Below are 16726 nucleotides of genomic sequence, written 5' to 3' on the forward strand. Positions count from 1 at the left end.
CAGAGGAGTTTAGGTCAGTGAAATTCTCTGGCAGCCCACCATGTTATCAATATTTGACTGTTTCAGGATACAATAGCTTCATTGATGTGACATGAAAGCAACATTTCTCATTAAAAATGACATGTCATACACATAATGCGTACAGTCAGGGTCAAGCATAAGAAAATCTGACAAATACGTAAACTGATTGAGTCTCTTGTGCAGTTTTTGGTTCCTTTTGGATTTTTAAATCATTATTTTGAATCATGAATACTTACAATAAATACAGTTAAAAACATTGAATATAGTTTTAACTACCATGCTTATTTTGAGAGGAACTATTAGAAGCAAAGGACTTTGTGCACTTTGGTTGAGATCTGAAATCCAACACTTCGGGAGATACACTTATTTGCTTTCTTGGCGAGAGTTAGGTGAGAAGATTGATACCACTTTCATTTCAATGTGGCATCAATCCTCTCATGTAACTCTCAATGAGAAAGCAAATAAGTAGATTTCCCAATACGTCCTCTAATATTTGGGAGACGTGTTTTTTAATGAAGCAAACATCTTTCTTGTGCTCTTCAAAATTAAATCAAGACCTCAATCTTTCCTTTCAACCTTTGAAACATTACCATAAAAAGGTGTAACCATGCTTTAATTGCTACAAACAGACATTGAAGAGAAATGGAATACTAATATTTGCTGGATGATATGCTGGATGGACTGGAGTGCTGCTATCTTTAAGCACCTTGTCACTTGCGAGTAGACATGCAGACGACAGCTGCGAAAGGTAGAGAAAAACAAAATTCCCATGCAGATTCCGTCTGGCAAGTAGCCCCCACCACCTACCACTACCCCTATCACACACTCACACACACGCATTCATTCCCATTCAGCTGTCAGGAGCCACCGCATGAGGCCTGACACTGAGGATCAAGTGAGGCTGGGAAGGTTGCAGCACAGCCACACCGGCAATTACTGAAGTGAAGTGCAGAAAGAAGATTCACTAAGTCCTTTGTGAAGCTACAGTAAGCTGCTCTTTGGGAGCAGTAATGCTAAACTATTGCTATTATTTAACTATCATTAAAAGAATATAAAAGATCCATTGAATTTGTCCAATGGTTGTTATTTTAAGGATAATTACATTACAGCCTTTTTATAAAAAGCAACGGGCCACTTGAGGCTGTGCTCACAGTGGTTTTAGTGCAGCTAGAAAAGCACTCTGTATTATGTTAACAACATCTCTTATGTGTTCTGAAATAGCTGTAAAGCTCAAGGCCTCAAGTGGCTTGTTGCCATGCAGACCTGCGACCGGCTAACAGATAATGCACTCGCTGAAAATCAACACTCATGGGAGCTGAAGTAACACCACATAGTGGAGGACAACATTAAACAGAGTGAACATAATCATCCTTTTTTCACATTTTCCAGTTTACTTTGAATTCTGTTTCTTTTAATCACAGCTTTTTTTTTAATGGCTTCTTCACATCAACTGTGTCGTCTCATCTATGCACAAAGACTCCACAAGGGGGCAGGTCGCTCTCTACAGTGTGACCTGATTACTGACTGATGGACATTGATTATTTATCCCCTAACAGTCCAATGATTCAAGGTTTGGACATGATGCTTGAATTACTCCTAATATTCCTTTAATTTGATCCTTCATTGTGACACTACCTGTGAAGTTTGTTTTGATATGAGCATCTTAAAGCAATAATTGATGACATTTCTCATGTCTAATAATGATGAGTGAGTTATCACTGCAGGTACATATGATGAATTAATGATATTGGTGCTATAAATAGCCACAGTCGTGTGTAATGGTCACACATAATGACAGCTGGCCCGGCATTGCTGGAGAACCTTGCTGATGCAACACAATCAATGTATGAGTGGTGGAGCAGGTTGCATATTGATATGCAAACGGGTGATTAAGGGTGTGTCTCTATCCATTTATGGCTAGTTATGGGAGTGGAAATGAGGCTCGTGCAGGTTCCACAGTGATAGAGATTTATGTAACAGAGTTATGCATGAGCACGGCTTCATAAATCTGACAAAAAGAATGTGTGTGCATATTTCTGCCTTTGTGCAGACACGCTGTTACGAGTCACGAGTTTTATGCATCCAGCGCCAGGTGATGGCTCAGTTGCATTAATTAGGCCGATGATGTCACCGTCGGTAGCATCAACACGTCAACACCCGACGCTCTGAACGTCCCGTCAACACCTTCAGCTCCTTTGAAGCTTTTTATCTATACTGTTTAACGAAGGTTCATATCTGCTGATGGAAACGCTTCTTAAAGAAAACTATATTTACTTTGTTCAGTTATTTTGAGTGTTATTCCATAGATTAAAGCCTCGTCCATGAGTTTGTCTCCTCCTTTCTTATAGATGTCAAGTCTGATAAAAAGCAGTACGATGTTAAAATTCACTACATGATGTGAAATGTTCCTGCACAGTGCCGTTGGGTCTTCCTACGCATTAACAAATGAACAGAAGAACTCTTGAATACTTTAGGATCTTTAGTGGATATGAATTATTATACTGTTATGAACTCGACCTCTTCAATACTGTTGTACATCGCTTCAAATATCATGACTGGAATGCTGATTGATTGCCAAAAAAATGGTGTTTTATGTACATACTCTGTATATATTAGATTATCGGCCGATACATCGATATCGGAATATTGGTATCAGCATCCAAAAACCCAATATTGGTCAGGCCATACTTAAGACTAGCATTTTATAACAGATAGCCTGCATTATGTAAGCTATGACATTATAAGCCTAACCTTCTGACAGGTTTCACCACTGCAGTTCTCGTCTACCTTCTCTTTCAATCTACAGCAGGTAATAACATTTCAGTGCTTGTAAGTGATATTTCCATCAAGTTGTTATGTGCTCTAGTAGTAGACCATAATTTACAAGCGAAGAACAGACATCTTCCAGTTGGTAGGGCTTTATTTTAGAAAACGAGCTGACTTACTGTAATGGCCTTGGCTGACTGATTGCTCACACAGTTGAATTATTGGGTTTTTAAAGTGCATGCAGGCTCTTCAAAGCCGCTGAGGCTTATTTCCTTGTTACTGACTAATGACTCAGTGATATTCAGAAATGGTTTTTGTGTTTAATTAAAGGAGGAATCATGTGTGAAGGCTTGCTGATGTGCTGGCTGTGTGGGCTCATCTGACTTTGCTGGAAAGTACTTCGTTTTTTCCTCCCGCAGATGCAGATGAAATGAGTCTTACGTGGTGATTGATGGTATTGTGCCTCTTTGTACTGTAACAAGACGTGTGTGTGTGCGTGTGTGTGTGTGTGTGTGTGTGTGTGTGTGTGTGTGGCTACCCCCTGTCTACATGTTGTCAGTGCATACACAAGCCTTTTACGCCTGAGCAATATTTTTATATTAAGATTCTGACACAAACACTTTTGTACTTGTGTATCAAATGTAATATTATTTTCATAAATAGAGTACCAGTGTAAAGTCTGGACACACATTCACATTCCCTTGAATAAGAAAGTGTGTCCAAACTTCTGACTGCTACTGTCATCTATTAAAAAGTAGCTTTTTTACATTTAATGCAGAAACTAAATAGATCAAAAGCTTTCTGCTGAGGATAAAATGTATGATGCATGCAAGAGACTTACAGTATGTTTGATGTTTTAAGTTAACAGATTTAACCTTAAAGGCCAGTGGAGGAAGAAGTACTCTGATGTTTTACTAAATAAGCTAAACTAAAGTACTAATAAATACTCCATAGCATTTAAAAGCTCCACATTCAATCTTATTGAAGTAAATGTATTAAAAGAATCTAAAGTTCTGGACCTCCTTTAAAAGGTCACAAGATAAATCTGGGGGGGGGGGGTCATACTGTGGGATGATTAATGGAGTATGAAAGAAAAATAAAAAAGATAAGCTCTACCACACACATTTCTATTGATTGTTTGGGTTTTTTTTCTAATCTTAACTGTTTTATGAAATATAGTTTGACTTCTTTGAGCCTCTTAAATGAAACTGTATGAGAAGTTTAGAGGAGAAATGTGTCTTTGGTGGAAGTGCTAACAACTCCGACTAGACACTAGCTTTTCTCTAAGGAGTGATTAACCAAAAAAACTTTATAAAAAGAAATGAGTCTGAAAAGTCACTAGCTGTCAGATTATTGTAATGGCTTAAAAGTACAATATTTCTCTCTGAAATGTTGGAAATACCAGTGTGTCAAATTAGTATTCAGCTATAGTACTAATAAAAGTACCAAAGGGTTTAGACTGAACCTTCCAGCTACTCATGTTAAGTACTGAACTGGCTCTAATTTGTGAGAATTGGCTCCAAATTTCCTAAATTCATGTTGAGCAATTTAACATCATGTCATGCTGAACCAAAAGCCCCACTGTTTATAAAATGACTGTTAATTCCTTCTGAGTCAGTCGCACTCTAGAGGTGCCTGTCCAGAACTGAGCCTTTTGACACTTTGACAAATAATCCTCCCATTCCCACCACCGCCCTGAGGCACCTGTCCCTCTTTTTTGTTTTGTTCTGAAAAGTAGCCCACGAGCAGGACAGTGTTCCGTGACGGCAGATTTGTTCTTTAGGGAAGATTAAATGTAAAAAATGTGGTCCTAATACTGACAACGTTTGTCACATGGAATCCATTTATCACTTTAAGGAGAGAATATTAAACATCAACATATGCGACTGTCTGCCAGCTGTCTGTGAATCCTCACTGCTATCTCTTCTTTCATCCATATGGAAGTATTGTCTTACCACAGCAGAGGAGGAACTGCTGGTTTCTTTGCTGGATACGGCAGCCTGATACATTGCCATCCGCTCTTTCACTGACACCCGCTCGGCCTCCTGCTCCTCAGCGCTGGGGGCCCTGTTCCCCTGGCTCGGCTCTTCCTCAGGACGTTCTGACCTGGATCTGCCTGCACTGCCTGCAGCTATACACACACACACACACAGAAAGACACACACACACAAAACACAAAGAGATGAGAATGCCCTTTATCAATGCAAGAATCCTTAGATCATTATGGAAGGTGTAGCCAAACGCCAAACTCAACTTCACGTCATTATCAGATATGTCTTCTCAGAATGTCTGCTGATATTTGCCACTTCCTCATTACTCTCTTGACACACCAATGAAGGCTGAGGCAGAGCTTGCCCTTTAATAATTGGACTTGGAGGCTTTTGTATGAGTTTATATGAGATCATTATTCTGGAACAGGTTGAGCTGATGTTCCAACCACAATCGACAAGAGTATATTTTTCTTTTAGCTGTTTCACAGAGAACAGCAGCCTTACTAAAATATGACATAATCATACTGTAGCACCGCAATTACACGGGTGACGGGTTTACAACACACCACTTCATTGGAAAAGGAAGCAAACACATGTATACACTAGAGTGGTGTAGCTTTAGTTTCATAACTGCTTTAAAATCCAAGACATCCGCTTAAGTTGTAGATACTGAAGATATTTCAACCAAGAAGTGGCCAGAGGCAAACAATCCATTACTAATGTCGACACGAAATCAACGTAGAATATTCATCAATCATAAAGCACCACTTTGTGATTCTTCATATTGTTCAACGCATCCCTGCGGACAGCCAATTAGTGAAGAGGATTGATTTTACATTTGACTTTTTTGTGCTACAAAGCATCATTAGGCAACAGAGAAGGCTCGGCTAGGGCCCAGCATAACACCCACACTGGACCTTTTAGCTCTTGGCATGTTCTTTCTCTCTGGGCAACAACACCGTGGGATGAAAGAAGACCCTAAATAGAAAGTATTTTCTCTCATTATGTGCTCACCCGGTAACCTTTTGACATTTTAAAATCCTCCTCCTTGTTGTGTTTTTCAAACTAGGTGCTTACATATTTTCTGTGCATGTATGTGAGTAGAAAATCAGTTCAACTGCAGGAATGCCTTACAGCAGCTGCGTCTTAAATGCATATGGATCCAGTATTATAGAGATCAATGACAGTGCTTCAGTACTTGGTATAATACTGGTCATGCTTAGCCGTGCAGAGAAAGCTATTTAACCACCTCTCTCAGCTCACTTATAGTACACTATATCTATGAATACACATGCTCAATATAACCTTTTCCTGGAATCCATATCATCAGAATGAAGAAATCAAACACCCACAGGTTTGACCTCAGTATCTGGTGGATAAAACCACATGATATCATATGAGTCATTAATCCAGTCTAAAAAGCCCTAATCACACCAGCTTTTAAAATGATGAATTGATTCCAATGGAATTCAAGTTGTCTGGATCAGTGGGTTCGCTCCCGGGGGTGAAGCAGGTCCGTGCAAATTGTTCACATCTACCTCAATTTGATTCCTACCATTGATCAACACAACCACAAAGAGGTTCCAGAGACATTTCTCCATTCTGTAATCCCCTTTCAATTTTTTTATCCAAACAATATGTTACATTTTACCGAAAATTCTTTTATTGTGAAATAGCGCCACCAATTTGAAGCCTTTCAACCTCATTTCAGAGAAATTCAAGTTTTGTCCATCTGTATGGTATGTCACACAGATGAGCCTCAGTCACTCTTCCATAAAAGGAAGCCGGCCGGAGACATCAAATAGTGTGGAGGCAAATTCCAAATGCTTCACTATTGAATTTGTGGACAAAGAACAAACTGACCCAGAATCCAAAAGTGAATTGATTTAAGCTGTAAGTTGTGTTGTCAGTTAGAGTTATCTTCAGCTGGTACCTATCGTCAGCAACGTACATAAAATGTTATGCTTTGTGATTGTTTGTTGGTGCCTTTGAGTTTTTATCAAAGAACCAGATATTTTATAAAACAGTAGTTCATCTTTTGTACTGATGAGTCAACCAGGATAGTTTCATGTCCATCCAAGCTGTAGGCAAGTTCTGACCCTGGTTCAGTTGAAAAATGAATGGCACTTTTATTTCAGGAACTACTGGCGCTGGAAATAGATCCTCCCACTTCAGAACTTTTGACAGTACTGAACTTTGAGGGAACGGAGACAGAAGCTATCATAGCTAATTAGCAGTGTTGTGCCATGTTCTTTTATTTAGCCTTCTCTGTCAGAGCATAAACTGACAGTTAGCGATTGATCTAACAAGCTAACGGAAAAAAGCATCTTTGCGGTTTGCTCGCTAGCAGCTCACTAGCTAGCCTTGAGAGAAGTCACTACGCCACCAAATTTCTTGAAAAAAAAATATTTCAGGAAGATGTATGGATGAATTTTGCTATGCCGCTGTGTGACCAGGTCTTAATTCAGACACCATGTGATAAAAGCATGCTCTCCTCACCCTACCAATTTTAGCTTTCTGCTACACCTGGCATGTTAGTGTAACCAGTAAACCATCAGGGAGAGAAAATAGGATGTTCGAGACAGCAGCCTCTGAAAATAAACAGGGTTTTTACCGGCTACGTCCTATTAATATGGGTCAGAAATCCTACACCTGAGGCTGCAGCGTAACCTAATACCTGCTTGATGACAGAGGTGCAAGGATAATGCCCTCGTTTATCACCGGAGATAAATGTTCACGTCATGGTCTGGAGCTGTCATAGAGACAGAGACATGAGGGGTTTTTATGCCTTAGAGCGGTGACAACAACGCTTTGGATATCTCTGGCTCCTGAGAGGGGTATGCTGTATGCAAAGATGCCATAGCAGGGAGGTGAGGTAACCAGGCTCCAAGGAGGAGGAGGGGGAGGCTGACTGGAGGAAAGAAAAAAAAAAGAAAAAAAACCCAGCCTTTTTATAAACCGGGCCTGTCTGCAGCGTCATGTTCCCCTGTAACAAGGAGATTTATGGCGTGGAAGTGTGTGTAGCGGTGTATGTGTGTGTGCTAGAGAAATCAAAGGATAAAAAGAAGTCAAACTCAAAATTCAAGACCTTCTAATGAGATAGAATAGAATAGAATATTATCAAGTTGTTTCTCCATCTCCCCATGCTAGCTCTAATTAGTACTGGCACCAACGAATGTTTAATTAGCATAAATAATTGCTTTCAAACACTGTCTCATTGCTCTAGATGCCCTAATATAATGAAGGCCAAGTCTCTGTTTACAGTGCGATATTGATATCAGAAATAAATAATTCACAGGCCTATACTTCAAACCTGTGTCGTTGCTACTTTTGGGGGCATATTTACCATTATACTGGTTATTTGTTTTTAGTCTTCTCAGCATTAGTTTCTTATCTCCTCATTTTCACAGAGGCAGCACTGAGCGGGAGGGGGTAATGGAAGTGGGGGTCACTAAGGGGAGGCTATGCTGCTGCCGGTATGCACGACTCAGTGGCTATATTGGGCCGAGCCGAGGGCCATTGACCTCCCTGTCACTGCCCCGTCGCTGCTGCCTGGCGAGGTGAGGTGCTGCCCCGCCGGCTGGCTAGAAGAGAGGAGGCGAAGGGGCGGCGTGGTGTGTTTGGGAAAGAGACAGCCGAAGAGAATGTGGCCAGGGGAAGAGACAGAAAACAAATGAGAGCAATTTCACCGTTTAAGTGTGTGAGAAAAAGGCAGTATGGCTTAGAGCTCAAAGCTAAATCCAGACTCACAGATCTGTGTCTAGAAGAGGCCATTGCCTAATCACAGAGGTGTCACCCCTTTCTCTGCTCTCTCTACAATAGAAGCCTTAAGCAACCCAATTTTCTGTTCAATACTCACTGACCAAAGCTTTCAACTGGCAAGGTTTGACAGGAGCGCCAAAATGAGCTACACTAATTGAAATGTCAGCCGTGGAGGGCGATTTCCTCCTTACCGATGAAAGCTAAACAGGCACAATAATTGAGCTGTCAAATCTATCAAAATAACTTCTTTAAATTGAGACTGGATTGCCTTTGAGTGCTTCCTTATGCTAGGCTAAGCACTTTGTCTCCGATTTGCTACGCTTTCGGAACATTCCAGATCAGATTGCTGCTGGTTATGTCTGGTGGAAGGAAACAAAAAGAACCCATGAATGTTTTATGACAATGCACAAATCCTAGCGGAATCACAGTAAACCTACTGAAATATCACGTCTCGTTCTTTGTGAAGCTCCGGCGTCTGATGTTCCGACACAATACAGCCCCTCCATCTCATCTTATTTCTGATTTTACACTGAAGATGTTTCTTGTCTGCGCAGCCTGGGTACATCAAACCAATTCATTATCGACTGAAATGTCATCTACCGTTTCCAATCTGTTTCCTTCCACTTGTGCTCTGGTGGAAAATCACCTTGAAAGAGCTGTGCCGACAGTGGAGCTTATGTTGATAGCTATGCAACAAGAGTCGGCCTTTAAATGCTGATAATCCACATAGATCGCTTACCTTCTTCCAATGTGTAGGTTGCTCTTTATGTCAAATGACAATAGAATCCAGCTATATAGAAAAGGGCCTTGGAACTCCGGAAAATGGAATAGGCTTAGACACCTGGCCTTAACCCAGCAAAGAAAGCAAATCCTGGGCAGAGATAGACAGTAAGGGCTTGGAGGCCAGCTCCAGCAGTGTGTTCCACAGCTCAATGAGGCCCAGGCATCCAGTGACAGCTGATTTTATTTTAGAAGTCCCCCTTCGTAAAAAAAATAGGGTGGACTTAGGCGAGAGGGTAGGTGGATGTGGGTTGGCTTTTTTTAGTATCAAGTGTCGAGGTACCCAACATGCCCTTAGCCTTATGTCACAGTAGCCTTATAGACACAGACGTCCCATACTCTGAGCTGCAGAAACAGACACTGTGGATACATCCGTCATTTAAACAGCAGAGAGCAGGAAGACATTGCATTTGACTTGGCTTGTTGTTAGCATGGTAAATATCATAGCATTTAATGACTCACCATGAACACTGGAGATAGATTTCATTCAGATGTTTCATAGACAACATTTAACTACAGCAAAACACCAGGGAGGTGGGCTTCCCCTAGTCTGTCATACAGTAATTACAGCAAACATGCTTATTCCCTTTCTTGTGGAGAGTTAGATCGATATGACTTTCATCATGTCAATACTCATAAGTATCGAAATTAGGGCAGGAGGCAAAACGTTTAGCATAGCATAAAGACTGGCTAGCTGTTTCTTTCTGTTTTAGCTTACAGACATGAAGGTGGTATCGATCGCTTATGTAACTCACAGCTGGAAATAAAGTTCTTTCTCCAAATGTCAAACCTCTCCTTTGAAATCTCTGGCTGGACATGGAATTGACTTCCCCAGGTCATACTAATATACAGTCTCACTGCAGAGCCTTGCCTCTCTATGTACATTATTGATTGATTGAGTTATGGAACCATTCGTCAGGGAATGGATATGTTAACACTACCTCTAGATTAATGCCTCTTCTGTGATTGACAGTGTGACAATCTGTTCAAACTGTCGTTGTATACAGCAGGTCTCAACTACCCGACTTTCGGTGAATTTGATGATTTTTTTTCAACATGGTGAACATGAAACTTTCTGTTAAAACAAGCTGTGAACCTTTCTATGTGAACCGTTGCTTAACCCATCTTGTACACCGTATGCCATCAAGATGTCTTTGAACCCTTTTCAAAGACATCTCCTTAGATGGACAGAAGGGCACTCAAACTAATGCAAAGTGAAAAAATTCAGTGTAGAGGGCCCAAGAGGACCGAGCTAGAAACCTTTAGCGATCAGAAAACATTCCATGTGTGATATGATAATATATCATATCCTTTCTTTCTCATCTCTTTCTCTCTGACTTCCTCTCTTGTGTTCCCCCGTCTTCTTCTATCTTGAACATACATTGCCCTAAAGCAATGGCAAAGTTAGACTTTCAAACCAGTGACCTCCTGTTTGTGTGCGATCAGCCTCAGGGCCTTTTTATTCAAGCTTTCTTTACCTACATCCTTCCTGACAATACAAGAGCGTATCTATCTTAAATAACCCTGTGGGAATCATTTATGTCTGTCCTCTCCATATTATAAGCTGTGATCACAACTGTTTACCCACCTCATTTATGAAACACAAGGTGCTCTCCTGGAAGCCCACCCCATGAGCTGCCGTTGGCAGCACATCGACTACAGAAAGCACGGTTATCAGGCTTGTAGAGAAGCTGCACTCTGCTGATAATCCCACTGAAATTGCACATGGATTTCCTGTTCCGAAAGTGGAAAATAAATATACTCCAGTAGAATACCTAGTGAAGGAGTATGAGAATATTCCCAGACTGATGTCCAGAGAAAGTCCACAATCAAATGAGCTTTAAACTCACATGACAATTTAACTGTGCATATAGTTAGTATCATTAAATTGTGAAAGTAAGATAAGTAAAGGGATCTACTGTTCCTCATAATGTAATGGTGAGCTTCATATACTGTTAATCAATACTACTGACTCAAGGAATATTTCTCTTGATATTTTTTGTCTGTGACAACACAATTTCAAGACATTCCCGTTCACTTTCAATTTCATTTTCAGTAATGTACAACCTAATGGACACAGTTATAGAATATTATCCTCAGGCCACAAAAACGCATCAAAAAGGTGTGCAATTACTACATTGTGAACTACAATGTATACAGTGTTTCTCTTGAAGCTTTGATCAAAGAAATGTGTAATGTGTAAATGATTTCGGCAGGGACTGGCTTCCATTGGCTGTCAGAGACGTGGCAAGTCAAGTTTAGTTACATAGCCTTTAATCACTGTTACAATTCATTTTAAGCAATAATTTAAAATGATACTTTGAAACCTTAGCCTCTCATTGCAAACCTGGACCGTTGTCAAGGACAACAAGGACAAACTGGAGGTGCCACAATTAGTCGATTCATGTTGTTAAGTTGCCAATAATTAAATTGATCAACAAATACTATATTTTACGAATTTATTTATTATTTTTGGGACATTTTAAGGTTCAGAATTCTCTGATTTTAGCTTTTCAAATGTTTATATGATAGTCTATGACAGTAAACTGAAGGTGTTCGGGTTGTGGACTGTCGGTCGGACAACAGGACATTTGAGGAAGTTAGCTTGGACTTTGGGAAACAGTGATTGACATTTTTGCACTATTTTCTGACACTTTATGAACCAAACAACTAATCAATGGACCCGAGATGAGACTGAAAAAGGTGCTTAAAGGTGAAAGGAACAATTACCCTGCATATTTCCATCCACTTCAAACCTACACTGTTCAATACATCAATAGGCAATATAGCCAAATCCTCAATGTTCAATTTACGAACATCAATCAGGTCTTAGGGGGATAAATTGACTCTCATAATTACTGCTAAGGGAATCAAAAGTGAAATTGCCAGAAAGAAAAATCTTTGTTTTTCCTGAGGATAATATTATAAAGACATCATCATTTGGCAGGAAAATCTGGGAGGAGATTAAAAAACTGTTTTTTGGCAATCTAGCTCCAATTGGCATCATTTGCACAGTTGCGCAAACGGAAAGGTCTCTAGGGACACACATGTTTAATCAGCTGCAGACTGCTTCATACATATATATATATATATATATTTATATTTACTACACACACAAGTTTTAAATAAGAAAAATAAAAGGCACTCGCTACTGTGTGTGACACAAAGGCAGACACAGTTTCATGGTAGTGATTATGGCGTAACACGAGGAAACAAGTAAACAAGGATGCCTATTTAGAAAGAGCAGCAGCATGGAGATTTAGAGGTGAGCTTTGCATCTGTTTAAAGAGCAGTTACACCACCACCATGCTTTATTTAAACGCTGCGGCTTTGCAGGAAACAGCTCCCGTAACCCCCCCCCCCTCTGCCACCGCTGTCAGTCATTTGACCTCGTAGATTTATGCGCCGTTGTCACCGACAACTTATCTGCCTAGACAAAAGCCGTCGCTCACGCGGGACAAAGCGGCGGGATAGTCAACAAGCTCCAATTTTAGATATGGAGCGGAGATTTAGAGGCGACAGGAAAGCTTCGCTGATCTCAGGTAGAGATGGAGAGCTTCTCGGTCTGTCTGTCTGAGTGTGTTGAATGTAAGCAACACATTCATCACTAAAGTTTGTCATCCAGTATCACCACCCTTCTGTCAGGGTTTATTTCTGTTCGCATTGGCATGACGTGTAAAGACGTGTGTGGTCAAACATAGAAAATGGTGATTATGATACAAACTGGTTATAGGAAAGTACTGATCAAGACTAATTGTATGTAACAAGTGAATCTCAGACTCTGCAGTTCCTCTTAACTCAACAGAGCGTTTTAATCTTTCAAGCTTTTGTTTTTTTGCTGCTTTGGTTCACTCTCATTGCTCTTAACAGCCTTTTTTAGCAGGAGCAGGCAGCTGTTTTTTTAATAAAACCAACTAAAAACCTACAATATGCTACCCGCCCAGCAAGTTAACAACTACCTGATGAACATAATGGAGCACTTAGGGAGTTGGTAGAGGCAAAAAAAACAAGCTAAAAAGAGAGAGAATTTATCAGTTAGTAGTCTTAAATACAACTCTGAATAAATGCTCACATGGCTCCATATCTAATAGATGTTTAATAAGCAACTGTTTGCTCCCAAGTTTCCTATGTCACCCTAAAAGGTCACCTTTAAAAGTCCATGTTGTGTTAACAGCTTGTTTCCACTGCCCACAGCTATTATGTTCATATAGTCAGTCACATTTTACAAACACAGTCAAAAGCTGATTTCATGTCTTACACATTCTGTACACTGCAGATATTATTTGTAAAAATGTAAAACAGATGTATGTTCTCAGGTTATTTGCTATCTGTCTGTGTTTACTTGCTGCAGCAGGTAAACAAACTGAGCTGCTAGTCTTGTTTTCCTGTCCTCCTGTTTTCCTAACAGGAAAGGTAGTTGTTTTTTTTTTAAATCATCATCAGACAAGGTCATACAGCCTGGAGGAGCTTTGATAATATTTATCTTGAATGGCACACATGGATAACACATTAAAGGAAAAACTGGTACAGATCTGAATGCTTGGTGTGGTGGCTCTGTTATGATGTAGGGTTAGGGTTAGGGTTAGGATTAGCATTTTGCTGGTATGGTTTGAGTCCATTTGTCCCCCTGGTGGAAAGGGTCACTACAAATCAATACAAAGTAGTTCTGAGTGATCACCTTTATCCTGTGATGAAACATTTCTATCCTAATGGGAGTGGTCTCCTCCAGGATGACAATGCCCCAATCCATAGGGCACAAGGGGTCACTGAATGGGTTGAAGAGTAGGGAAGTGATGTGAACTAGGTGCTATGGCTTTCATAGTCAAATGAACACTTAAAGATTGTGGACCGACTTTTAGAAGAATGGTGTTAAGAGACTGTAGGATCAATGGCAAGGAGCACTGAAGCTGTTCTAGTGGCACATGACGGCTCAACACTTTATGATGGTTCTTCCTTTCATTTGTGACCCCTCTTATAGTGTTTAGGTGACAGTATTTGCAGGTAAAAGCGTCTGCTACCCCTAACCATAACCGTCTAATCTTTACCCTCTAATCTTTACCCTTTAACCAGGGCGCCTCTAGGGTTAGAGGGTTAGGGTTAAAGCGTTAGGGTTAGAGGGTAAGAGTTACCCTTTTCGAAAGGCGCCCTGGTGATCTAGGGGTTAAGGCACCAACCGTGAACCACAATGTCCCCCGTTGGCATCCTGTACCATTGTTGTTTGCCATTCCACATCTCTCCACTTATTTCCTGTTATTTCTCTGCTGTCGCTGTCCAATAACAGCATAAAAAATCCCCCAAATAACTGAGTCTCCAGTTCATAGCTGATTACTCACTTTATTAAATTAAGAATTTGCTTTCATTCAGTTCTTTTTTTTTTAGATACCAATTTAATGTATCTGTTGAGAGATTGGCAGTAGCTCAGTTTACTATGAGATTTATTCACTGAATTAAGGTGTTTTTCAAAAGCTGAATATTTGCAGTGGTCAGTGTGGAGAAATATATTTATAATTTAATATTGTCTTACAGAATTCAAGTTTTTTTGAGGGGTAGCTTCATTTTTGAATCTTCTACTTTCTATTACTTCCACACACACACACATAAGTAGTACACACTCTATGATCAACATACTGAGTTACCTGAGAGGCGACTATGTGACCAACTCACTATCTTCAGCTTGTTTGTGATCCTCGCAGAGTTAAAAAAAATGGATTGTACCTTGCACTGTAAGCTCCATCTGTGTGTACATCATTATCAGCACCAGTGGAAAACAAACTGGAGGTAGCCACCACAGCACTGCTATCACAATAATGGAAGCACAGTATCTAGCGAGCCCCAAGCTTCCCATTAAAAAGCTGCCAGGGAGGCAGCCTTATCTGGCAATGAGCAATCTACTTTTCAAAAGCTGCTTTCTGACAAATGTTTATCTCATTGGACAAATGGGACAACACGCCGCATTAACCGTCCTGAGCCTTGGCTGTTTGTTTGGCAGACTAGTGAAACCGTGATGAAATCATAAAGCCAGGCCTCATGTCATATTCTGTAATATAAGTGATGTTGTGGACAAAGCGCTTTGAAAAGTATCTCATAAAACAAAATGAAAAATGAAAAAGAATTAAAAAAACACTCACACAGAGAGGCGTCCTGAGTTGAAGCCATGGTCTGATCTGACGGTTCAGGCTGTGCGAGACTGCTGGACGTCAGTCTTTTGGCTGGGGATGTGTGGACGGTTGTCACTTCCTGGTCAGAGAGAGCGAGAGAGAGAGAGAGAGAGAGAGACAGTGAGTGAAAACAGAGAGAGTGAGAGAGAGAGAGAGAGCTATCAGAGGAAACACCTGTGCTTTTACAGCAGGGAGATGGAAAGGTGCTGCTACAGGTCGTCAAAACCAGCTGGCTGCGCCCAGATCGCCTGTATACACCCCTGACACACACCCACACACACGTACACACTCACACACACACGTACACAGACACACGGACAGAGAGAGAGAAGAAAAACAAGACACACATGCCACCACGCATACCTTAAGTATGAAAAATGATACAGTCAAGCGTCTGGTGACAGTTAAGCTCTGGATTCCTGTGAAACTTTGTTGCCTGTCTGGTCTACACACACACACACACACACACACACACACACACACACACACACACGCACACACACACACACACACACACACACACTTACATCTGAGTGTAAATAGAGATGACCTTGAACAGAATGTGAGCATGAGGCATTGACTGGAAAGTTAGTGCAAACAGCACTTAGTTGAATTTTAATAGAGCCACTCTAGCTGTAACTGAAAGTGTGGCTTTTTTGAACAGGCTTCTATTGATAAAAGGTAGAACATTGGTAAATGGCATGTCATTGGTGCTTACAGGGTTGTTTTTCCCCTGGAAGCATTTTGTCAAAACTTAGAAGTCAGCCATTGCTACACTCCTATTCACTTGCAAATTATCCCCCGCGGGTAACAAACACACCTGCGTCTGCGTGTGTGTGTGTGTGTATCTTTGCAAATGCGCTGGTGTGTTTTTTGTTTTTTTTTTCATTTGCAAATCAAATGTATCCCCCATAGAGTTCTTTCGACAGCTTCTAGCCGGGCATCAACATGGAGCGACAACAAACACACAGCAATTACACACATGGCAAAAAAAAAAGAAACATGTGGTGCATACACACACACACACACATTCATACATAAACTTGTGCCTGTCATGCTCGGTTCTTCTTCTCTCAGCTGAAGGTGTCAAGCGTAATTTCAAAATGCACCAGAGGACAAAACATTGTCCTCCAAAATCCCATTTAGCAAATCCCTGAAAGACATGCATGCTCATTTGCATACTTTCCTACAGTAATAAACACACACACACACACACACACGCACACGAGGACAAAACAAGGATGTAAA

General features: G+C 40.6%; 1 protein-coding gene across 1 annotated transcript in view; it reads right to left on the reverse strand.

Annotated features, from left to right (window-relative positions):
- The window catches only part of xirp2a (xin actin binding repeat containing 2a), a 51404-nt gene that overhangs the window by 15339 nt on the left and 19339 nt on the right, over window positions 1-16726 (reverse strand). Inside the window, exons 2-3 of the mRNA XM_062445606.1 lie at window positions 15449-15557; window positions 4743-4918 (exon numbers count right to left, since the gene is read on the reverse strand). Coding sequence (XP_062301590.1) covers window positions 4743-4918; window positions 15449-15557 — 285 coding nt within the window. The remainder of the gene's footprint in view (window positions 1-4742; window positions 4919-15448; window positions 15558-16726) is intronic.

This window comes from Scomber scombrus, chromosome 24, assembly GCF_963691925.1.
Source record: "Scomber scombrus chromosome 24, fScoSco1.1, whole genome shotgun sequence".
In the NCBI taxonomy this organism is placed as follows: Eukaryota; Metazoa; Chordata; class Actinopteri; order Scombriformes; family Scombridae; genus Scomber; species Scomber scombrus.